At 32.0% G+C, this 25,997-nt stretch overlaps 1 protein-coding gene across 4 annotated transcripts in view; it reads right to left on the bottom strand.

Annotated features, from left to right (window-relative positions):
- The window catches only part of AdamTS-A (ADAM metallopeptidase with thrombospondin type 1 motif A), an 88,472-nt gene that overhangs the window by 21,614 nt on the left and 40,861 nt on the right, over nt 1-25,997 (bottom strand). For all 4 annotated transcript variants that reach the window (XM_070644032.1, XM_070644035.1, XM_070644034.1 and 1 more), the window contains exons 3-6: nt 25,680-25,895; nt 25,178-25,329; nt 22,847-22,987; nt 9,800-9,947 (exon numbers count right to left, since the gene is read on the bottom strand). In XM_070644032.1, the coding sequence (XP_070500133.1) occupies nt 9,800-9,947; nt 22,847-22,987; nt 25,178-25,329; nt 25,680-25,895 (657 nt within the window). The remainder of the gene's footprint in view (nt 1-9,799; nt 9,948-22,846; nt 22,988-25,177; nt 25,330-25,679; nt 25,896-25,997) is intronic.

The raw sequence follows: 25,997 nt of genomic DNA, 5'->3' as shown, positions 1-25,997 counted from the left end.
ATAAAAACGAGGCAGACGTGATTTAATGAGCTCTTGCGCGTGAGACCACGAGGGGTGCCGTTAATTTCAGCATCTAAATATTTTCTTTCCATTCAATGTATTTATAGTCTTTCGTTGCTATATGTACATTGTTATGCTTGTTGTTGATTCACATTTTTTAGGATAATAGAGGAATTTTCAACTGCATATGATTAAGGTTTATGAATAGTTTGTCTTCTTTTGTGTGGTTTTTGTATGGATTATGATGATTTTGAAATGTTTTGGGATTTTTCCTGGATGCATGTGTAAGCTACTTTAAACTGCATTATCCAAGGATTACCTTACTAATCTATCCTAGGTTACTATACTCCCCCAATCTAGGTCTCCCTAGGGAGCCCCCTCTAGGAGGGGATTAGGGTAAGGGGATATTCGAGGATAGTCTTGCCTAGTAGGATATGGTAAGGTAGGATATACCGGATAGATTAAGAATCCGGTCCTTGATCTATGATCAAACCAAACTAAGAAGAACATGTCTCTCATCCTGAGTTATAGATGCAATTCTTTGACCCAGATCATCAGGGTAGATGTGGGTAGATCATATCAATCAAATGCTTCTCATCCCAAACCGAACCCCAAATCATTTCCTAACTCAAGATTCATTCAAGTAAAAATAACAAAATAAAATGAATAAAAATAATAAAAAAAATCTCGAACAACACGACGTGCGAAAAATTACTCTGACTCATACGACACTCACGTATCACGAAAATATTTCCTTTCTTCTTTTATATCAAATGTCGTTCTTTCTTATTCTTAACATTGCTAAAATTAAAAGTCGGAGGAAAAATTTTTGAACATGAATGAAGACAAGAAATAAATTTAATAATATTTCCGGTACAGTAGAGATACTTATTTTCCTATAAACATTGAAGAAAAAAAAGAGAATCTTTGTAGCTTGTTGCTGCCGCTGTTTGCATATCGTTAAAGCTTCTTAAGAAAGCAAACAATAACGTCCTTGCTGGTTTTGTAGTAAGTTTATTTTTCTCGAAGTGTGAATTTAAGTCTTCTTCTTTTTTTGCTGTAAAAATGTATCTTTAGTAATTCCATTGATGAGTATCTTATGCAGACTGATTTTATGACCGAGAAGCTTTGATAGATGTGAGATGGAAGGCATTGTTTGTGCTTTTGTCTGACATTATGTAACTTAGCTTGTTTTTTGTTAATTTTCATTTTAAACGATCTTTTGACATTTGAATTAATGATGCAAACAATTGTAATGTTTTGAATAAGATGCGAAATGGAATTTGTAAGGTTTTGGAAAGAAAAGTACTTAAAAGTGACATTTTAGCAAATTTTGATGAAAAACAATTAAATTAAAGTTTAAAATAGATTCAAAACATTCAATTTATATCGATAACATTGGGGAAGTAGATAAGTAATGAAAATTTTGACAAAAACATTATTTTGACTGAGCATTCCTTCCAGATCAAAATTTAATTTATTTTCACTTCAAAACATGCGCTTTAACAAGTATGCAATATTCTCTACAACTTAAAATTCATCGGTCGTGTCGCTTAATCAGTATTATTGACACTTTGATCGTCTTATGATTGTTATTGAAAACATCATCAAGAACTTTACAAAAAACTTAAAAATTCAAACATCCACACATGATATTCACCTCAGATTCACGAGAAATACAAGAAGAAAGAAGAGGAAGAAGAATGTTGGATGAATTTTTGGTGATTACGCAAAAAGGAAGCTACAAGGTAATCGAGTAATATACACAATAGGTATCGTAAATCATATTTCATTTTTGCGAGTTCATGGATTTTTCTATTGAAACAGACTCCCCTTGTCGTCTATCATTAATTCTATTAATGAAAGTTCTATTGAGCATGTGGCTAAGCTACAAAGTCAAATTTATTAAGTGAGTGAAAAAAAAACTGTCAATTGCCATACCATATAAAAATTATTTCGATGTAAATCGATGGCTTTATGATGAGTGCTAACTACTTTCAATCATCATCATGATGACAGGCAATGATTCATGAAAAAATTCAATTCGAGTGAATGACTTTGTAAATACTAACAACAACAATAGAGAAAAAGAGTCTCATTGTTGCTGGCTTGGTGGTGCCCATAGAATTATTTTTAAGTCATTTTGACAGATTGGTTGAGTGTTGTGAGTCTCGTTATTTCTCTCTATACTCCTGAATCAAGTGGCTTAATTATGATGTTTACGAGATTCCAATCAAAATCACACACATAGGCGACTCCAAATGTCTTTAATCGATATTGATTCAATTGCGCCCGGCCCACCATAATTTAGGAGGGTAATCAATGGAAATTGAACTAACAATTGAAATGAAGATATTTTTTTTTTATTTCAATGAAAATTAGAAACGCTAATATTGTAATAGGATATTGATACGCCTAGCCCACATGGAGAGACGAAAAATGTCTTTCCATTTTTAAAAAAATGTTGATGAAAGTCAAATTTTTTCACATTTCGTATTAAAATAGAGAAATAAAAAAATAATAATGAGTTAATTGGTTGGATATTTCTGTTGTTATGACGACTGAGAGTGTGTACTTGAGTGTAGGTTGGAAAGTTCAAATATGTAGAAATAAATGAAAAATAGACAGGTGGTTGTCGAAAGAAATGGTCAAATTGCGTGTAGATTATTATTTGATCTTAGTCAGGGATGCTGGAAAGCAGGGATGAAGGTGAGTATTGTGGATTTCTAGGCTGACTGAGCGAACCAAAGAGCTATTGTGGACATCTAGAGAATGTGGAATTCATTGCTCATTGCACAGCACTTATCAATTGATTTAATCCATACTGCAACCTTTCTTATCAGCTACCATCTACTGAATTATTAAATAATTGTGAAATTCCACTCTATTAGATAACTCGATAAACTTCAAAGCATCACCCCGTATCCCCTCTAAAATCACTCAACACCAAATGTCATAAAAATACTGTATTTTATCTAAACATTCCCAATTTACCCCAATTTTATACAAGCAACAGATGAAAAATTTCCAACAGACTACCGGCATGTGAACTAATTTCAAAATAACCCAGAAATAAACAGTCTAGACTAAAAATACCGACCATTGCAATTTGACAGACAATTTATATCACAATCCAACCGATTGCGCATTTCACATTCAATCCTGACAAATTGAACGCACATCATTAAAATCTATTCAGACATAAAAAAATGCGTCAATGAGAAGAAAGGCAGAGAACTTTTTGTTTGTTTGACGACAGCATTAGCAGCAGCGTTAAAAGGAACTAAATCTTACCGCCGCTCTTCAACAATTAATATGTTTTTTTCGCGTTAAGAAAAACAGTCGAGACATTAATAGCTGCCACACTGTGTCATTGACATTGACTTTACGGCTTTTTTCTCTCTTCTCCTTTTTATAAGCAAGCAAGCAAGAAAAAAAAACCATAATTTCGCATTCAGTGCCGCATGTTTCTTCTCTCACTCACTCACTTATTCCATTGCTTAATTTAAATATACATGTATTCAAATATATGCTATATATACTCCATCTCTTTAAAGTAAGCGATCTTTTTCTGGCGAAATTCCATTTGGCATTGCTCAGCAATTACGTCAGAATATCCAACGCACAATAATTTATTAGTTTATGTCTATTTTTTTGCCTTCTGCAGGTGTAGAAGGAAGAATTGATTGAACTACTAAGTACGCGTTGCGATTAACGTACGATCGTACAGTCTGTGCATTACTAAGTGCGATAAAAATTTGCAAATAAATGAATTCAATGGAAAAGAAGTCAAATTTACATTTAAAAACAATAAATAATAAACAATTTGTTTCACAAGACAATTGAGTAGTTTAAATACTTTATGAGTAAGGAGGGTAAAAAGTGGAGGATTTAAGCAGAAAGAAAGCAATAAGGATGAATGAATTGAAGAAAGATCATAAAACCCATTTAAATTAAATATTCAAACCGCAAGTTCAATCAGACAATGAGAAATATTTGATTGTCGTTATTTCTTTTGATTAAGTAAATTGTTGAATTGTCACATAATTCATATTTAATTAAACTGAGAATACACTGGACTGTGTGTGACTGGAGAAAGCGATGAGAAGAAAAAAGTCATATACGAATGTGTTTGCCGTTAAAGATCAAATCATTTGTGTATGCAAGATACATTGTTATATCGGTCAAAGTACTTTAAATGTAGAAGATTTATTGGTTGGGGAGTTCCTTGCAACTTTTTCTGGAAGAGATTCCGTTGGACCAATGAGGGACAGTAAGGACAGGTACCTCCTGGGTCTCATGGGTCTTATAGAACAGCTTGACCTTAAATTGTCCAAATCTAACAATTTCCAGTCAATTCACAATCAAGAGCACCAAGCAACAAAATGCTAATCCACAGCCGTTCCTATCTTCTTCCATTCAAATGTTAATCCAATATAATCACTAAATTGATGGACATGCATGCAAAGTTCAACCAACAAAACACCTCATTATCGCAAAAAATGTTACAAAAAGCTCATTAAGTAGTCACACAGCTCCTCTCATAAACTAATTCTCTTGTTCACAAAAACGGAATACAAAAATATTATAAGAAGAAATTCAGCGTGTAACGATGCATAATGCAAACCTAACGAGCCATAATCACTTTTTGTGCGAAATGATAAATATTAAAGTGCATAAATTATAGAAAATATGAATATGATATTCTAACATGCATTGTATAATGTGATTATAAATTCATTTCACAGTCCGTAGCACTTCATGTCGAATGAAATAAAACTAGAAAAGAATAAATAAACAGTATAACATCATGTTTCATCTTTACTCTTCTTCCTCGTATGCATTTTATGTATGAAAATATTTATTATGAAGTATGCAGAAGTGGAAGAGATAAATGTGAATGAATATGAATAAATACAGCTAGTGCTTAACCTAATAGCATTACACACGGACTTTAATCATATTGCTATCTTTTATGAAGCAGTTAACATAGTTTTATCTTCTTTATCGGATGAAATTAGTCAGGAAGTCAATTTGCGTGATGTCTAGAGTGCATTTGTGGAATTTGCAATATTTCATAATGTTCAAGTGTATTTTTACATTCCATTACCTCAAAAGCTAGTCTTTAAGTGTTTAATAGGAAAATTTTGATGATTTTCTATTTTTAAGCAATTTTGAAAACAAAACCTTCAGAACCATACAATTTAGTTTGTAAGGTTTTCAAATTTGAATTTTTCGTGACCGTTACAACTTTGAACCATTAAATTTTGTTAATTTCTTTTACAAGAACTCAAATCAAATTGACTCTAAATGAGACAAACTGCAACTGTTCATCTCAATCTACTCTCACATCAAGTTACCAATCAAAAATGATAAATAGGAACGAAAGCATAACATTAATGTGAAATTATTATACAACAGCGCATTACACACTCGTAATATGTTTGAATGGTATGTCATTCTATGAAAGCAAAATTATCTCAAGAATCTCATACTGCACATATCTCACAAAAAGGCCAATTGTGTATGATGTCTTGATTTACAAAACGCTTCCTGATTTACAACTTACTTAACTACTTGCTTTAAAAAAATGAGAAGCATAAATAAAAGAAATATGAGAAGAATGCGTAAAGAGAAAAGAAAAGAGCGAGAGAAATAAATCTAGGTTGATTAAATGTTATGTTAATTGCTAGTCACATATATTATGACGCTTTCGTGTCTGCCAATCAACACTGACCACAATATTTCATGAAATTCGTGGTGAGGTTTTAAAGGCTACTCATGTTTTGTTTCTTATTTTTCTTAAGAATTGATTACAGTCTCGCGTGTGAGGATCTTATTTTTGAACCGGTAATTGCAGTTTTGGGATTAAATGCTTCGATTGATCTTCTTAGAATTGAGGAGACTTTAAGGAAGAATTATTTGGATGTTTTAAAGGCTTAATTGCTATAATTTAGCGTGATCGCGTGTGCTAAGCACTTAAGGCTCTATTTTGAACAGAAATAGATGCTTTTGTCTATGAATTGCTTGAAGTAACGTTAATTAAAATATAACTGCCGTTTTAAAATTTAAAACTCTACCGAGATGACCTAATTCTATTACCTCAGATGGGAAGCAACAAAAATTAGTAAACAATATCCATAAATTCAATACATTCATTAAATCAGCAAGCTCTAAACAACAATTCGCACATAAAATCACGTAAATAATTCCTTCCAAAGGTGTTAATATTAAATATTCAACCAAAAATACATGAAACTGCTCTTAGACAATTAATATTATACATTATAGAGTTGATTCTCTTGTCTAAAATTTAAAATTCAAATTGTGGATGAATCACAAAGAACACCGGCACCGTTCCATCTCACGCGTTCTCATCAAAACAATTTAAAATGTAATATTTTAGTGAATCTTATTTGCAATCAATACAGATTATAAATTTAAAATATTAAATCTCCAAAAATGGATTTTAAAAGTCTGTTTATTGTTTAGAGCCTAAAAAAACTGTTTCTTAATGAACTAATTATCATTTTGGATGAAATAGAACCTAACCGAGTCACAAGTTAAAGAAACAAGGAAGTTGTTGCAACAATTTAAAAATAAATTCGTATGTCATCGATGCTGAGATCAGTTTTCATTTTTCATCAATTGCAGCTCAGTCTGACCTTGAAATACTTAATAGAATTAATTCTGTTTTTTATTCATTTCGATTGAAATTGAAAAGAAGTGTCTCTCAAAACTTGATGTGTGGACAGAATCGTTCACGAAAAATGAAATAAGAGAAAATCCCAGCATCACGAGCAAAATGACACAATAATGAGGTATAAGATGAAATTTTTTTGTTAGCCTGCGACACTAATTGTCTGGTTGAGTGTGGTTTGCATTTATTTTTCAATAAATTAAATTTTTTAATGTCTATCTTCTTTTTTATTATTGTTTCTTCTCTTATTTGACTTCCAATGGCATGTTAATGATCTTGATCTCACGAAAAAATAAAAAGAATGCTGAAACAGCAACAACTTATTGCCGTTGATGATGATGATATGAATCTACACGCACACAATTTATTTATTTAAATATATCTCTTCAATTCTCTTCGAATTAAAATATGAAAAACTACTTTGCTATTGATTGTTTTATAAAGCAGCGACTGTCTCATTTGCATAAACATGAGACACGCAAGAATAGATGCTGATGATTGATGCTGTCGCTTCTTGTTTTCATCTCGCATCTCTATAAATATACACACTTGATCTGGTTATTCTAACTTATTTCTGTACTCGTCTTCTAGAAACTTGGCTTTAAAAATGAAAATTCGTTGCTTTGTTTAGAACATTAGTGGGTAACATGTATCCTGCGATACACTGAGGTGTTGTTGTAGACGTTAGCCATCAAACTGTGCCTCGAAAAACAAAAGGTTGCACAACACTGATTTAAAAACAAACATTTTGGTTAAGAAAGTCTTAAAAATATTTCGAAAATCTGATAAGCCTTTAAGGGAACGCCCTACAGATTACTAGAGGATTAACGACTTAATCGAGACATTGAAAAATGTGAAACTATCGAGTGCATTGTACTTTAGAAAGTAATAAAATGAATAGTCATTGATATGGCCTTAGATAGATTAATGTCTTAAATTGGGAGTGGGAAAGTAAGTCTTTTGTATTTGCTCTTTTAAAGGGCCCTCTTCCGGCTGATGTCTTAAAGGGAATGTAAAAGGAATTAATGAAATTAATCATATTGGAGATTCAAAGACTTGTTTGATGATTAATTAAGTGGAATTGAAGATTAATTAGAGATATGCCCACAGTCCTACTATGCTTAGGTAGAGTAACTTAAATCAGAGAGGATAGACAGGGCTAAGTGGGGTACCCTAAGAGAGTCACGAAAATTTGATGGAAAATGGATTGACGAAATCCAAACTATTAATAGAATTATTGTAAAGTCCAGCAATAACTTCCTCTTGGACAATATATATCTCGACCTTCCTCAACTTTCACAGCTTGATAACAACGGCAAAAAACACTCCATAAATCAAAACAGCATTAAAAATTCACATTCAGAAAATTGACAAATTAAGCATAAACAATCAACAAAGTGTAAATTATGTCACTTTTAGTCCATACGCAAGTGAATGCCGAAATAAATTCAAAAGGTTATCAACTCTAGACAACAGCAACTGACATTCAAAAAAATAAACATTTCAAGATTTACCAACAACAAAAAAAAATCTCTGTCGGATGTGCACTTCACGTCCTCTAATATTTATTAGTCCATAACAATTAGCCAGGAAATTAGGAAATAAGAAACTGCAACAAATTCCAAGGTACTGTCATATTAACACAATAACTTGATTTGCAACAAAAGCATTGGACATACACAAAAAATAGCTCAATGAATAATTGAAAATTTAATCTGTGCATATGTCTCAATCGCAATGCTGATCAAATCTTGTCTTATTTATTGACTCGCTCATTCATTCATTCATTCACACTGCTCAAAAAAATACATTTTAATGCCCTGACATGTTTTGATTATTTCAATTTTTATAATACACGCTCTGTATTTATTCTAATCGTGTTTTGTTCGGTCAAGCGCGCGTTGACTCTCTATCAATGCACAATTCGTTTATTCCATGACATTTAAGGAACACGAAAGAATGAATTCATTCGCTGAACAAATTAAAATCAATTAAATATTTTTTTTTCTCTCATTTCGTGTGAATGGGCGCGTATTTTTATATTCTGTTCCTTATTTCTTCTCGTGCTTGATAAAAAAATAAAATAAGAACCAGAAATTGTATTCTCGTGATTGCGAGTGATGCCAAATGAGACACATATGCTGCTGTCATCTCCACTCTCATTCTAGATATTATTGAATCATCAAATTTAATGAATTGAAAATATTTTAGTGCTTGTATGCGACAAAAGAACATCATCTTTATGAGAGAAATAATTTTTTGCGTGGACCGATTGTAAACTCAATTCGGATTTTTTTTTTCTGTGAGGGGATTTCTTCTTGTTGATGATTTTATTTTAGAACGAGATTTTTGAAACGAAAATGAAAGTTTGTTGTTAGTCTGTCTGATGATGACAGGTGGATATTTGGAGTGTGCATTTTGTGCTGAAGAGCAAACGAATTGCACAACTGGTTTAATCTGGTACCTAACTTCCAGGCCAGTCAGACAGCTTCACATTTAGGCAGCCGAATCAGCCTACCAGACTGTTAGATTGGCGGGACTTTGGCATGGTGTCGGATTGAAATCCATTTCGATATCAAGTGTCACCTCGACCTGATGCCGGATTTAAACCGAATCCTGTACTCAGTTAGTGCCAATCCAGCTTGTTTCCGGATTCTTGAGTGTGCAGTCTTTATTGCTACTAAGCTAGACTCACGACTTTATGGATCATAATATGTCATTGGTTACCAAAGTTAGCTTTACCTCAAAATTCTTAAAACATATGCGTTTAATGAACAAAATTTTTAAAGAATCTTCAATCTTTCCTATATTTTTCGCGAGTTTGCAAAAAATTTCAATCTTTTCTTCTTCCTTAGAGGAAGAAAAAATCTTTTTAATATTATTGACGACGGCTCATGAATAAAAGCCAAAAAAATCTCGACTTGAGAACAAAATTATTAAACGTGCGGCAATCGTCACATTGTCTGTGATATGAGTCATCAAAATATACACCTCGTGGGCAACGACAATGTATCACAAGCAGAGATGAAATATATTTAAGTGATAGCAGTCATAATACATTATACAAAAAATGATAAATTTTGAGATTTGAGCACTCACCATGTGAATTTGTCACATCGCATTTCTCAGCATTTCCATCCACTGGCGGATGCCTGTATAACAGATGGAGAATATTTTTATTTTCGTCAACATATTCCTCAATCGGTTCAATAAAGAATGATCCTTTCGACGTGCGAAAATAGCCTTGCTGTAAAGATAAAAATAAAGTATAAATTAAGAAGATGAAAAATAGATTTTTTGATCTTTTTTTAAAAAGTGAAAGAAAAACGACAAGTAAAAGAAAGCAGGAATGTTATTTTCTGTCATGGATTAAGAAGAAAGATGAGTTTGAGATAAATTTTTCTGCAGATTAACTAGACGCATTTTGGTTTATTTTTTATGAGGCTTGCAATAAATTACTTTTTTGCTGCTTACTTTAATTTAAATCCTTTTTTATATTGCGGCGCCAATGCTATTTTAGATTTTTAGTCTAAAAATATTTTATTATGAATTTATTTTAATTGTCTGCGTAATGTTAAGCATGAATTGCTGAAGAATTTTTTGTCAAAATATTTAAAAAGTTTTTTTTTTGCTTGAATATTTGCCAGGTCTTTAACTCTCTGGGGTATTTTAATCTGAATTGTTTCTTAATTTATTTGAAATTGAATGTATGAAGAGATGAATGTGATGCAAATGATATAGACATAACATTGTGTTTTAGTCATTAATATCAGATGCTGTCTTACACTCTTTGTATGAGCGAGGCTAGAAATTTTTGAATATAGAGGGATGAGGAGGCTGAGAACTTTTTCAATTTCTCAAGTTTACAATTTTCTCCTGACCATACCAAAGTCTCAGTTTCGGTGAATTTTCTAAACCGATATGAAGACTGAGACCCCAAGGAAATTCTTGCTAGCCACTGTAGAAAAGTCAAGACTTTCCTGGAAAGCACAATGCGTAGAGCTGACCGGAAATCCGATCCTAAGACTAGCGTGATCTCGTCTCAGGACAGAGTTGATGAAACCCGGCCTCAGCATAGAATAAAATCAGATTAGAGCTAGCCACAATCATCACAATTACGTACAAATGGAAGCCAGTGATTGAACCATCTTTAAGTGCTATCTAAGGGCGACAATGAATCACAATTGATCTGTTTTATCAGCATAAGTAAGTAAGCTAATACATTATTATCTCCACTGACCTAACTAAATCGTATCTAATACAAAAACATTCCCAAAATGTGAAGGACATCTTCAAATAAACACAAAACATCGCGACCGGAAGACGCCTCCATGTCTAGCAACTCTCATAATTTACAATAATAAAAATCTCCATACCGACAAAATAAAAATAAAACCCCAAGCGAAACTTCAAATAAAATTAAAGCCGAGTCCAACAAAAAAAAATTGTAGGAAATTCTTTCTCGTTATAGAAAATAATTTGAATCTCATGCGTCGTTTGTCACACAAATAAAGTCAATACCGCCCCGATTATAAATAGATTTGTCGAACGATTATATATAGGGAGAACATAAATAAACAGTTTTGCTTCCAATATCGTTCTGACTTAATGATGTGTTTGATGTTCCTATTTCTTTTATGACGGTAGCGAAATGTATTCCATACGGCTCATAATTTCAAGCAAACTATAAAGTTTTGAGAGAGAGGAATTAAATGTCTTTGGACACACACATGACGATGATGCGGCAGTGGGCGACATTTGATTGTTTTATAGTTTTCAGCCGCAATTTTTTGCGCGCATTCATTTTTATAGCACGATTATTACAGCTAAAGACCTCATCAACTATAAGCTTTTATATTTATAGTTTTATAATTCTTTTTCCTTCACATTGGTTAATGAACTAGTCACATTTCTTAGCGTTACTGATTTGACACTTGGTTGACATATTCATGTAAACAGATTTTTAACTCAAAGCATTAATTTGTTGGGTTTTTTGAATATTTTTTAGTGATGCTCGGCGACGACTAAAAACAAAGATTTCATCATGAGTGTGGGGTCAATGTTAGGAGATATTCAATGAAATTTATTGCCTTTTAGACTTGATTTATATTCCATCTCGATCAAATGTGATATTTTTATGCTGATTGACTGATCTGCAGATCTTTGTTTGATATATTTTGCGAACAAAGTTGCCATGTTGAGCATTGGATATCGTTTTTCATGTAAAAATTAGTCATGAGAGTGTAAATTACTGATTTATTGATGTGAATTCAAAGGATTGTGGTGTAGACACATGATTGTCAATTGTGTAATAGCTTTGACTGGGCATCACTAGATTTAGGTGTCACAGCTGGTATTGTCGTTTATTTGTAACTTTATTCCATTGATTCAGTATCAACTGGCACCAAGTCGACATATTAATGCCTCCACTCCACATATCCTCGGAACAAATCCCAAAACTAACTTTAATTTCATAGAATATTCAATCAGCTTCACAAATCTTAATGCTTTAGCACACACAAGATGATTATCCTCTCATTAACCCCAAACCTCACATCTACGCAGTCCATAAGTCCAGCCAATGACATTAATGAATTTAAAACAAGCGAAATATCCAACCAATTTCAGCATCTCAATCCATAACATTTCCATTTAAGCTTATTAACATCTCAAAGGTTGTCATTATGCTCAATATGTCGCGACTTTAACCATAAATCATTAATTAAAAATCTTATGATTTATGATCCCTTAAATACCGTCTCTATATCTCTTTTACAGTCATTTCCTCGTCCCACGTAATTTTTACACACGAAATTCACCATTTACGATAAAAGACAGACACTAAAAGGTCTTTATAATCACGTGAGCAATTTAAAGTCTTAATGATGATTATATCAAGTCCCTCCGAGTGTGTGTCATGAATATTAATCTTTTAATTCCCTTCCATCATCAACAATTAGCGCATGTCTGTCGATAGAGAGCCGAACCTAATAACTTATTATCCCTTTTGAATATTAATTTTTATTGTTTTAAGTCATGAAGTTGTCTTCCGCTCGACTTAGTAGAAAATCGTGTAGCCTGTCAATTTTCAGGGTCATTAAGGCGCTACAATAACTTTCAATCGTCACCGTGCATTTAAAATGAATCTTTTTTTTCACTATTAAATAAATATTTGTGCATCTTCTTCCTAGTTTTCTTCGCTCTTCTTTATTTGACATGGAACAATTAAAATGATTTATTTGAGACAGTTTGTACATTTTTTTGTTTTGTTCTTCTTTACCGCTCATCTGCATACTTTTTTTTTTCGAAAGGCAGAAAACAAAAATGCTTGTATATTAATATAATATGTATGAGAAAATAAAAGAGATTCTTTTTTAAAAGCATCTCAAAATAGCCAGCGCATTTTTAAAATAAGCGTCGATGTCACATGGCAGTCGCAAAAATATCTTTTATGTCGTTGATATCGAATGCAGACGTAATCAGTTGGGGGGAAATTGGTGGTTGTTTATGAATGACGTATAGCATTTGTTTTGTATAGTTAGGCAAGCATATCAGCATACTCTTGAACATTGAGCTCTCGATTTAACATTTCCCTATCCCTAATTGCTAGGCTGACACTTACCCTAGTCACAATTTGTCTAGAAACAGCGAATCCGCTTTCCCTTTGAACAACCTCGGCTCGTTAGAGTTGGATGACAGTTGGTCCAACCATTACACCATTTCCCGATCTAACCATCACTTGCCAAAACACCCCCACAAATTTGATTTATTGAATGAATTGATAATACAAATTAGTTTCACAAATCAACGAAATGACCTTTACTCCCACCAGACGATCTCTATTCCATGCATGATCAAACTATCTGATAGAACAAAACGAGAATGAAAGAAAACTGAATCTTCTAAGTAAATATACGTTTTGAATGCTAATGCAGTCAATGGTTCGTGTCTACAGTGTGATTTATGGATATCAAATTCAGTGAGTTGTTTATTTATCTATTTCAAATGGATGAAAAATTTGTATTTTATTGTGAGAAATTTTAAAAATCTCAGGAATTAACATTTCTAACAAATTTGTTTCTTTGGGATATTGCTTTTTTACTCTTCTATTTCTTTTACTAAACGAGCGTTGGATCTCATGTTTCATTCATGTTCTTTTCTCTTCTTTAAAATGGATAGAATGTATGTTGGATCTATGTTTTTTGGAGTAGATGTTTAGAATGAAAGGGAGCTTTTGTGGTGCATTTTGTCTAGATAGTGATGACTTGAATGATAATTGAACTTATGTCCATAAAATTCAATATTTGAGTACAAAGACCTTTTTATTGACTATTGTAGCTTCTCTTTCATGTGACTTGACAAATTTCACTTTAAAATGTAGCCAACAGCGTCAATCCCCACATTATCCAGGTCTTTAAACCTCATTAATTATCAACACATTCCACAGATCCTAACTGCTACCACATGTTATCAATTGACACAAGAATTTCATGTAATTAATGAGTACTTTTAACATTCTTTGATCCTACTTTCAAAATTTGACTGTGGGTGGCTTCAAATTTGCAAACAAAAAACTCTTTGCAGTCAAAAATGTTTAATATGAATGCTTTTGTTGAACATTAATTCACATGAAAATGAAAGTCTATTGGAAGTAATTTACGAGAGACAAAAGTTAAACTGTATAAAAATTTTCCGAAAGCAAAAGGGAACAGCTGATTCGAGTATTTAATCATCGGTCAAATGTCTTTGGGGATTAAAGAGAGAATGTTCCAGATGATCTGAGGTAAAACTGAAGTATGCAATATGGATGTTGAGCTGATCTGTCACTTTTTGGTCAGTTTATTCATGTTTAGTTTAATAAGCTCAGGTAGGATAACTAGTCATGTCAATGTCTAGTCTGGAAGATATGGAGTCATTCACTTATTACTTATCGCTCTTAGATCGGTTGCTACGCACATAGAGCTTAGGGACAGGCTACTTAAATTGATCGGCCGTAATGAAGTAATACAGATTAGTTCAGATCCTACATTATAGAGGTCAATGTCGACATAGTCATCGTATATTTGAACAAACTTAAAGAAATTGTAATTTATGTCTTCGAAATACGCCATCGACATTAATTCTCAAATAAAAGAAATCTTCTTACTTCATGCCTTTTCTTCCTACAAAAAGCAACAATTTGCCTACTAGATAAAAGCTATAAGAGATAATTTATTATATCATATTGTGTTTAGTCGGGTAAGGAAGAGATCTGTAGCAAATTAAATAAAAAAAAGTTGTGTTCCACTGCACAGTAGTGCGATCAGTTAAGATCGAATGAATATATTATTATGTAGATATATCGTTTATTTTATGAACAAATAAACGTTCATAAAATTCATTGCCTTTAAGCTACCTGCTCTTTCTCTTATTCCGACTATGGACAAGACGCCTTTTTAAAATAAAAATGGGCAGAAAACAATGAGCTCATAATTTATGATTTTTCACTGAGGAGGTTGGTACCTTCATGGAAGAAAAATAAATTTTTCCGTCTCTATTGCCGCGTTCTATAGATGATAAATTGTTGTATGATGAATAAAAAATATTCTATATGACTTAATCAAAACATGTAAGCATTGTCCATTATGCTAGATTATCATTATATATTCTCAACTACTCATCAATCAAATATTCAAATACGTGCGTTGATTCAACTAGGAACTGAAGAAGCTATGCCGCGAAATTTCACATATGAAAATCAATTTTCGTCACATCAAAAAATGTCTGTCTGATTTTAAATTCAAAGCATGTAATGGAAAACATATTTGGTGAGCTTCAATTTGAATTTTGTTTGATTTTCTTTGATCATTTTTTAAAGTGAAACAGATCTTTTTGGAGAATTTTAGCAAGTTTTGAGGATGGGTGGGGTCGTTTCAGTGCTGTAAGCACTTGCTGATCGATACTGCAGCCTTAGAATCAAGCTGCCTGACTCATGCCACTCTAAAGTCTTCAAAAATGCGCCTTAGCCACACTCGTACCCCAACTAACTCCCCAAACTCACATACAATATGCGTATCGTTTGCGAATTGAGAAGTCTATTAAAAATCATTTTAAACTTTATTTTCTGTTCAGCTGTCAACCCAATGATGATTGACCATTAACTAATTTATAGAGATGTGAAACGTGCTTGCTCTAAATTCTTCTCATCAAAGTCTTCATAATTTATTCTTTCCATTATTTCTACGAAGCATAATACACATAGTTCTGCCGACTTTGAATTTAGATCAAAAACGAGCGAAATGTGATCTTATGTCATATGGTGTGGTCGTTGTATCAAAGGGAATGCTTTTGATAGTTATGGGATGTATTCAAGGCTTGTCATAATATTCTGCTTTGCCAAGGATGTGCGTTAAAATAAAATGCGAAATGATTGAAGATTACGCAGAAGATAATTAATATGGATGAAGGTTTTAAGAGTTAATAAAAGTTGAAAGAGAGTCACCGAAATGTTCTATTGAATCACATCTATTGAGATCAAATTCCTCACTTCCTGACTTTTTCTAGAACAAATTTAATCAATCACTGGATTTAATCTTGAAATTCCTGTATTGTACCTCAATATTCATGATATCTAGCTTACTATAGACACAAAAATACTTTGCAACACTATATAAATTGAAGAATTTACGACAAAAAGTCGTGCTATTCTATCAATTGAGCTTCTGTCAATATGGACACCCTTCATATGATCCAAATTTCAATATCTAATAAGTTACATCATTTTAAAATTGTCTGACCTTGTGATTCCCATTCTACTTCTGTCATTTATTATTTACAGAATCAATTACAGTAGGCATTAAGAAGCATTTGATCGTTCACAGCAATTGACTTGCGTGTGTGAGAAAAAAAAAGACTGTATAGAATTCATGACAATTGATTATTGAAATGCGAATCTATCAAAATCGTAAATCAACGTCACGTTTGCAATTGTTTTGATTTCAATCATTCCAGATTCTGTATTTTTTATTTTATATTATTTCATATTGGACAAACATTTTGATTTATGTTTGATGATCAAATAGACTTTTTTTTACAATGTGTGTAATGATGGGCGAGAATGATTAATGTGCTGAAATCTCTTCGTGGATTAAAATAAGAAGAAGAAGAAGAAAAATCAGCTGGTTTACATCATGACGATTATGCGTCATAAATTTAACAATTTTATTTTTATTTTCAATATGCGTTATTTTGAAATGTGCGCTTTTTGATGAAAATCCGACTTTAAGTATCGTTCGGAATATACATATATTTTTTAAGCGTGTCGATTTGAAAGAAGAAAACAAATCTCCGTTTCCTAGTGTAATACACATCTGACCAGATCTCGCGAACATACACGATTACTCGAATGTTATCGTCTGGCCCTTTACATCAGCTTAACATAAATTAAATCTTTGTTTCATCTCTCTCTCTTCTTTCAAGATCTGCTGTAAATGTCCATTAGCTAATATTTATTCAAATCATTTTCAAAACAGCTCTGTCGTTTCCCTTTTCAAAATTTATTTCAACTCTTTTTGAATTAAATTAAATATTCATTCATAATCATCACGTTTATGTAGGAAATTTATTAATTTGTGAGAAAAGAATTATTTTTGTAAGGGCGCGAAGGGCATTTGTGTGAAGTTAGATCTATGATTTATTGATAATTTTGTGGAATTAAAATTTTATGTTGATTTTTAACTGTAATTTATGAATATTTTTGAGACTCTTCTAATGTTTTCTTTGTCTTAATAAGAAAAACTAGTTACAATTTAGAAGATTTAAAATAAGAAAAACAAAAATCAAAATTCAAAATGGCGGCAAATTTTTGTCCACTTCGAGATTTATTTTGTATTTTTTATGCATTCTTTGGACTTAATACTAGTGCTTAGTCATTTAAATTGTCAAAAAAAGTGGCAAGATCAATATCAACATCAATACTCTAAGAAGTTCCTAGAAAAATACATCATTAGAGTCTAAAATCTACAGCAATCTTCACAATAGTGACACAGACAAAAAAACTTACAACAATCTGACGACTTGACGATTTCCTCAAAAGATAATTCAGTCTAAGCTCTTAGATCACCGCAGAGGCTACAGCTTGTTACGAACAAGAACAATAAGAAGAAGAAGAAAAAAATAACAACAACACAAAAGTCCGCGATTGCTTACAAAATGAATGAGACACCAAGTGGAGTGATGATTCCATTTTTTTACTTAAATATTATGATAGACTCGCCTAGACTTTATGACTACCTTTCAATCAACATAACACATAAATGGGGGGCCTCAGCTTTTGCGCTTAATACTGCTGCTTATAAACAGCACCACACATGACACATATCGTGCGCGGCATAGCCGAAAAAAATATGTATTATAAATCTTTATTTTCATCTCGCTCCTTTCCATGCATTAGACAAATAGACGAGATTTAAGTTTTTCGATTTTATTTCCTACTGTCTCTGAATTACTTTGTAGCAGACATTTAGCACAGATTTTTTCTCTCAATTTTCAAGTATTAGTTCATGTAAGCAAGCTGAATGCTTTGAAAAATAGAAATCATTTGATTGAAATCATATACGCGAAAATCTCAAGCCTCGAACATTTGGCAATATTTCATCTTGCTATTATTAGTCTTAAGTACATTCATAATAACAACAATAATAAGGAGAACTGTTAATTACCCATAACTTACTTTTCTCTTAGAAAACGATATGTGTTTGTGCTAGCGCACGAGAGTAAGCAAATAAAGCAGGAAAACTCTACATGTGTCTATTGGTTTATAGCTTTCAATGATGTTTAGTTGAGGATATTTAGATGTTAGTTGATTTGAAAGAACCAAGGATCGGATAACTCAAACTAGCCAAAGTAAGTTCTTAAAAATTCAAAATGGCGGAAACTTTTCTCACTTCGAAAAGCATTTTTGAAAATTTTGTTACTTTTCCGTATAATTAGCCATGTTTTTATGTCTCAAAGTCTCAAAAAAGTTAGCAAAGATCAGGTTCAATCATATTTACATTAAAATAGAGCATGATGAAGCTTTTATGAGATGAGTTCGTTATTCAAAAGTTCTGTTGTATCCAAAAAATTCGATACAAAAATTGACTTCAAACAACATTTTCAACCTACTTTTCATGATTAATAACTCATAAATCCACATAAAGCCATTGCAAGGATCATATTTTCAAAAATCTAGATCAAAAAAACACATTCACTTAAGATTTACAGACGAAAAGTTTCATCAACACTAAAAATTAACTGACTCATAGCACATCAAATCAGCAAGACAACTCTAAATTTAAATCATATTTTCTCAAACAGAAAGTGCTCTTGAAAAATACACAAAAAAAAGCGAAGCGAGATCAGGCGCGAGAAATGAAATGAGTTTATGAAAAGCGTGCAGCCTTGAACTGTAATCATCAAATAGAAGATTAGCCTTTTGATTTTTTTTTTCTTCTAAAACATCAGTCGATATTACTAATTTATTTAGCAGCAACAGAATGAAGCTGGCTGCGACTGAGAGAGAGAGAAAAAATCTAAATTAGTTTTTCATTTATTTGATTCGAGGAAAGAAAGAAACAAAAATAAATAAAAGAGTTTGTTTTTTGGAAGTGGCTCGATTGTTGATGATGTTCAGCGTTTGATTGTGGTTTAAGAGGAGTACCCCGGGGGAGGGGGATCAGGATTTTGAATCCCAACTTAACTTTGGAGTACATGATCTTGAAGACCCCAAAGAAGCATCCAACATTAATTATTGTGATCAACATCATTTACAAACGACCCCCAAGTGGATAAAGCTTCATCCATTCACATTATGACTTTTAAGATCCCCAGAAAAAATAAACTGATGTCAGCAGTCGATATTATGGAATAACCTCAACTATAAATCAATCAGTTTTGTCCATAATAATTCAGAAATCGTAAATTTATTGCAGATGATCGTCGAATTCTGCATTAGAAACTGGAAGCTATATATACGCTGCATTTTATGACTTTTAATCGGCAATATAAAGTAATGCGATCATTAAAAAAAAGAGTTGAAATGAAGACAAATTTATGTGAATGATAAAGTTTTTAATGAGCAAATCTTAAAGCCCCAATTCCTTTAAGATCTAGATTAATGTCTCGCAATATATACCTTATGAATCATCCCATAATCATCGTCATTGCGAATATCGTTAACTTCATTTTATCATCTAAATCTAGCACCGATTTGTTATTTATAATCGCATTTAATTTATGTTCACTTCTCGCATTTCTTTTACTATTTGAGAATGTATAAGATAGGTATTGGAAACAAGCGAAAAAATATATAATATATAGAACGACTGTCTGTTTTCAATACTGTGCGAAAATGAAGAGAAAAAAAGATTTTTTTTTGTTTTATTCTTCTCACTTCGTAACTCACGGAAACTTTTTCTTTCCTTTTTAGCACGTTTTTTGAGGTTTAGGTGTGAATGTTGATGACACTTTTTACTGTGATCAGGTGGTGATCACGTGCTTTTGTATAAGCTATTCATATCATTAAGATTTTGGACTTTGTTAGTGCGATAAGCTGTCAATAATTGATTAACGAGTGAAGGTTCATCAGACCTCTGAACTCAGTAAATCTACAGTTTATAATGGGATCAAAACAACTTTTTAAAGACTAAGATCGCACTCAGGTCGTTAGGGCCATTAGGACAACACTCTAATGTCTACGCTACTGCTGCTTTTTCACTACTTAGAACTTACTACTCAGATGTCAGTAAATCTTAAAAATTATGAATTCTTAGACCACCCAGGCAAAAATGCGCTCCATACCCTTCACATACTTATAACCTACGTCTCACTTTTCATTCATTTGCGGAAAAGAGATCTATTTTGTCTCAAAAGAAGAAAAAATAAAATCCAAGCCGGCGTTTTTCACTTCTTCAACGTGTATAAAAATACTTTTGGGAGGCATACATATTTGCTTGTCCGAAAAAAGAAGATGTTTTCTATATATTTCTCGTTTGACTTTGCGAATTATTGCAATTTTTCTGTATTACTCACTCAACTATTTCGCATTTCGCCTTATTTTGTGGGAAAATTTATGTTTGCCTTCATTTGAGTGGAAAATTTATTTTCATGTGTGGGGGAAAACTTACTTCGATGTAGACGCGCTATTGCTCTACTGCCACACAAAATAAAAATCGCAATTTTTATGAGTAGAGATTCCTTTTGAAATGCTCCGCACATGCAGAGTTTAAAAAAAGTCATTGGCAGCAATAACAGCCTCGGCTTAAGAGTTCATAAATTAGCAAATAAAAGTTTTTAAGAAGAAAAAAAAAATTGAAAATTTTCAACATGTGGAAAAATTATTTTCATGGAAAAAAAACTATTTGTATACTTGTGCATACATAATTCTCTCAACACTTGTTCTTTGTATCTTTCGCCTTTTTTTACTCTTTCTAAATGAATTCATGATGTTTCCATTTTCAATTTCAATTCGGGGTGGAATTTTAATTACTACTAACAAAAAAAATATTATGGAGTACCATATGGAAGAGAAGATGAGAAGTACTTAGCAGTTTTATGTAGGAGAAATGATCGAGTGATGTGTCAAGCGAAGCATAAGATCGGGATCGTAAATTGACACTAGGAAATGCAAAAATTAGCTTATTTGTTTCAAAAATCATATTGTATTGCCTAACTAGTAATGCTACATAGTAAACTTCCTGCCTGAACCAAAACAAATCCATCTCTATTCCAAAATATTTACCATAACCTTGAAATTTTCTCTCACTTCGAAAAGTATTTTCAAAAATTTTCCCAATTTTTCACTTAACTTTCATGATTTATGAACTGCTTTACATTTGAAAAAGTGGCAAGGATTAAATGATGCAAGTTCAAGACTCCGTCCATAATAAATCTTGAGAATAATCAACAAATCTTCAAAAAGTCATTAAGACAAAATAAAAGTCAAGAAAAATTTCTTTCGATCTCAAATCTGCAAAATTCACGAAAAACGTGATAGTGAATTATGGGCTTGTTGAAAAATTCTCATTTTTTCGAGTGGAAGTCATTTACTGTCTGTTGTCGGTGAGGCAAGAGGCAATGTTATTATCACTAACAAAGCCATTTGTTTAAGTTTTCAATTGCATGAAGATCATTTTCTCTTCGTTGAAGCCTAATAAATTTTCTTTTATTTTCTACATTCCATGCTCTTTTTATAGGTCAGTTGATCAAGATTTCCAATTCTCAAATTTCTTCTTTTGCCAATTCTAATGCAAATTGTTTATTTGTAAATAAAAAATTGTAAGACGAGATTTTTGAGACAAACAAAAACAATGAGAAAGAAGAAAATTGCCTAGAAAGAGGAAAGTCTCTGTGCTACTTGTGATGATTGTAACGCATTTTACTGGTAAGATTCAATTTAGGAATAAAATAAAATGTAAAGTTTTCAACTTTACGTATTTTTACGTACGTATTATTACGTAACGTATTGTTTACTAAAATCACATTTAATTGAAGAAATATTAAGCAGACAAACGAACAAATGGACAAACAGACTAAATATAGACTTTATTATCATTTTCTATCAGAAGCTCCTCAAATAATCTAAAAAAATTGTGTAATTTTTGCTTTTCTTCATATTACTCTTTTCACAATGGCGCCATGAGCGTTAAGTTTCAATTATAAAGAGAAAATCTTTACGATTACAATGAGTAAGATGAGAAATGTCTAATCTAAGCATATCTCATAACGAGAGCAATCACATCACGTAGTTAGCGGTCAGTATGTGCAATGCTTCCTAACAAAATTATATATTTGTTTAAAACAATCATATTGCCGATTCGAAATCGGCTTCTTTTTTTTGTGTAAACATATCGTGAATCTAATGAACTTTCTGCTCTCATCACGGAACAAAATACATACGCGCGTTCACGAGATCTGGCCCCAAAGATGGTTTTATTTATAGAAACAAAAAACGAGAATAAACTATCTGTATTTCTATGTCTTATTAAATAATCGTTCGCGGTTTTTGCTGGTTTATTTTATGTCAAGGTCAATAATATATTTCTCATCAATTCTTCTTCTTACATGTCACCCCTACACATCCACGTGCATAAATTAATAATTTAATTTAATTAAGATAAATTTACATACCATTCCATCACATAGCGATACTGCAACACGCGCCTTGTCATCGCCTTCTATTGTGCCATTATATTGACATTCTTTGTGCGCTATATGTTCTTGCTGCTCATCTTTCCTCCTCATATTACTGTTGTGTGTTACATGGCTGACCTGTCAAGTGAAAAAAAATATGATTAAATTGAATATTAATTGCTTAATTAATTCCTTGTCAATTTACAGCCCATGCAGTATAATGTGATTTTTTATAGCTTTATGGTCAATTCTGACACGGGTTGTAAATTGAATTTCCAGTTAAAATCATGATAAAATCCGGAAAACCATTTAGAGCTATAAAATGGCTTAGTAAGCTTATTTAAATGCAGCACTAAGGTAATAAACATATGCAAAGATTTTGTGAGATATTTAACAAGATTTTTGCGAATGATATGCTTGATTTTTGGCACTTTATTGGATTTTTGAAACAGGTATGCTATAATTAAGTTTTAGATGTGAATTTTTGATAAGAATTTATTGCTTTTGAATTTAGAAATATGAAATATGAATGTTTTTAACTTTAACGGTCAAAATTTATTTGAAAAATCGAATATAAATTTTGAATATAATTTGACTATTAAATTTTTTGAATAATTTTTAACCGTTGATCATCGCATTTAATTCTGACGAAATTCATTCTAAAGGTAATGCGCTTTTTGTGACCAAAACCCGCATTTCCTATATTCGGCAATCAAAGACAAAACAATAAGCTCCCATACGGACGCAAGAAGTCATTCAATCTCCATAAAAATCATTGCAAAATGAGAATTTTTTTCGGCATCTTCACACCATAAAGCATTTAATCTTAAGAAATCTTAAGAAAAATTGTATGTTCTGCCCACTTAATGGTACAAAGACTCTTTTTCAAGATGTAAAGGTTAACAAGATTCTCGCTCAAAACACGTGATGCTGATTGCAATTATGAAAGAAATACGCGCAGTGATTATTAATTAAATTTTGTTATAAAATAAATTTAATTTATCTTTAAATCTTTTCTTTTGTAATTTATCAAACACTAATGCGCTGTGGGCTGCATATGTGACTCTCAATCGTATTTATTCATTCAACTTTTGCAGTGACCCACTCATAATTATTATCGACATTTCAAACTAATGCATGTATAATTGAAAAAAGCAATAAATTTTATTTTACAGGTGAATGTTGAGCAAACTTCATAGATTTCATGAAAAATATTAGCGGAAATTATTAATGATGTGCAGTTTTGTTGCTGCAAATTTAAATTATGAGTGAATTATGGGTTATGCAGGTGAATCTGGGTGTGGAGCGCTTTTGTGGTGGATGAATTGAATGGGCTTGTATGTGGCTTTGTTAAATGAATTGAAATCTTATGGGTTGGATACAATGGGATTAGGTTAAAGTCTACTTAGTATAAAAATGGTTTTTAACGATTTTTGAGATTTTGAATTTTAACGATTTTTGAATTTTTGAATATTGAAAGTTCTAAAATTTTAGCACAAATGTGTTTACACAAGAACACAATAATTTAAAAGAATTGTGAGTTAAAGTGTGATTTAAGCAGGAATGTAGGTGAAAAACTATTAGGGAGAATTATTATTAAGGATATGAACTGTTCTAATAAGAATCAGTACCAGTTGATGAACAGATTTCAAATTTAGGTAATTATTTTCAATTTTCTTGCCAATTTCAAATTTCCCAGACAAACTGCATTCTATTTACGCATCCTCACATCCCACACAGCTTCACCAAACCACGATTTGTAAATCTACAACTCTATAAACAATTTTTATGCATAATTCGTGTTTAAATTAATAAAACTTTTATATTTTTGTAGACACCTCATTAATAATTTTTCCTTTTCATTTATAAATATAATGACGTTGATGACGCTGCTTAATGCAAATGAAAATGAAGGCACGAATATATCGTGAAAATTCACAAAAACAAGGAAAATGTGCAAAATTGGATCGCATTCAAAAAAAAGTTTTTCGAGAGCTAACGACTCAGTCTAGTGAACTAATTGATGTTTTGATATTTCCAAGCGACTAGCTCTAAAGTTTCGAGGCTGAAGTCATAAAAATATTGTTCTAAATTATTCCTATTACAAACGCATTTGAGTCTATGAGATATTTATGATTAATAATTTGTTATTTTAGATCTACAATGTAGACCGTATGCTTAATATTAATTCTCATTCACATCACAGAGACTTACAAATGACTTGATATATCATATTTCAAATGCAAAAATCTTGTAAATATTTTTGATGTTTTGAAGATCGCCTAGACATGACCGAAATCATTTATGAGAAATATAAGATGCACTTACCTCGAGATTTGGCGCAACGTAATCGGACTCGGGACGTAAATTTAGCACAAAGCTGTGTCCATTAGCATTAATTTCGTATCGTGGATGTGGATCCCAAATTTTCGATGATTTATTACGATAATGACCAGTTTTGTGGTGAGGATATTTATTTTCTGTAAGCAAAAGAGTTCAAGAAGGAACAAAAGTTAGTTAAGGTTTGGGTAAATGAAGGCAGTCACGCAGTTTTCGGGAATATATTGATGAAGTATACAAGAAGGTAGATAGAATCTCGAAAATCGGTCATATATTGACCAATCCAACATTCTACTCAACATCATTCAAAATTCAGTTCCAATGCAAAGCAAAACATCGAAACTTTATAATTTGATCGGCATTCCTTAACTTCATCAATTAATATTCCTTTCCTTTCCCCAATCCTCTTTGTACACATCCCAAAAAACAATAATTAATCACTTTAAAAGACGTTAAGAATGGGAGGACGGGCACGGCACATGGAACTTACCTAAAATTAATGCACTGGATGTGTTTCGATTGGACTCGTACAGTAAATCGTCTTTATGCAATGGCACTTCAATTTTATTTGGATATACAATCCAAAACTCTGTAACTTCTTTCATATCTGGCAGTTTTTGGAGTATTGCTGGCATTGAGGAATTAAGTAATGCCAGAAGCTTAAGACTATCTTCATCTTGTGATGTTTTTAGTGCTTCGGGATGCTCTGTAATTAGAAAAAATATAAATATTATGAAAATAAGTCAAGATCTTAATTAGATTAACGAAGTTAATGTCATCATCTAGAGCATGAACAGAATGAGTTGCC

This window comes from Chironomus tepperi, unplaced genomic scaffold (assembly GCF_022539635.2).
Source record: "Chironomus tepperi strain 1889 unplaced genomic scaffold, CSIRO-AGI_Ctep_v1 contig_335, whole genome shotgun sequence".
Taxonomy (NCBI): domain Eukaryota; kingdom Metazoa; phylum Arthropoda; class Insecta; order Diptera; family Chironomidae; genus Chironomus; species Chironomus tepperi.
The sequence above is the reverse complement of the archived record's forward strand: the minus strand, read 5'-3'. Positions and strand labels throughout refer to the sequence as shown.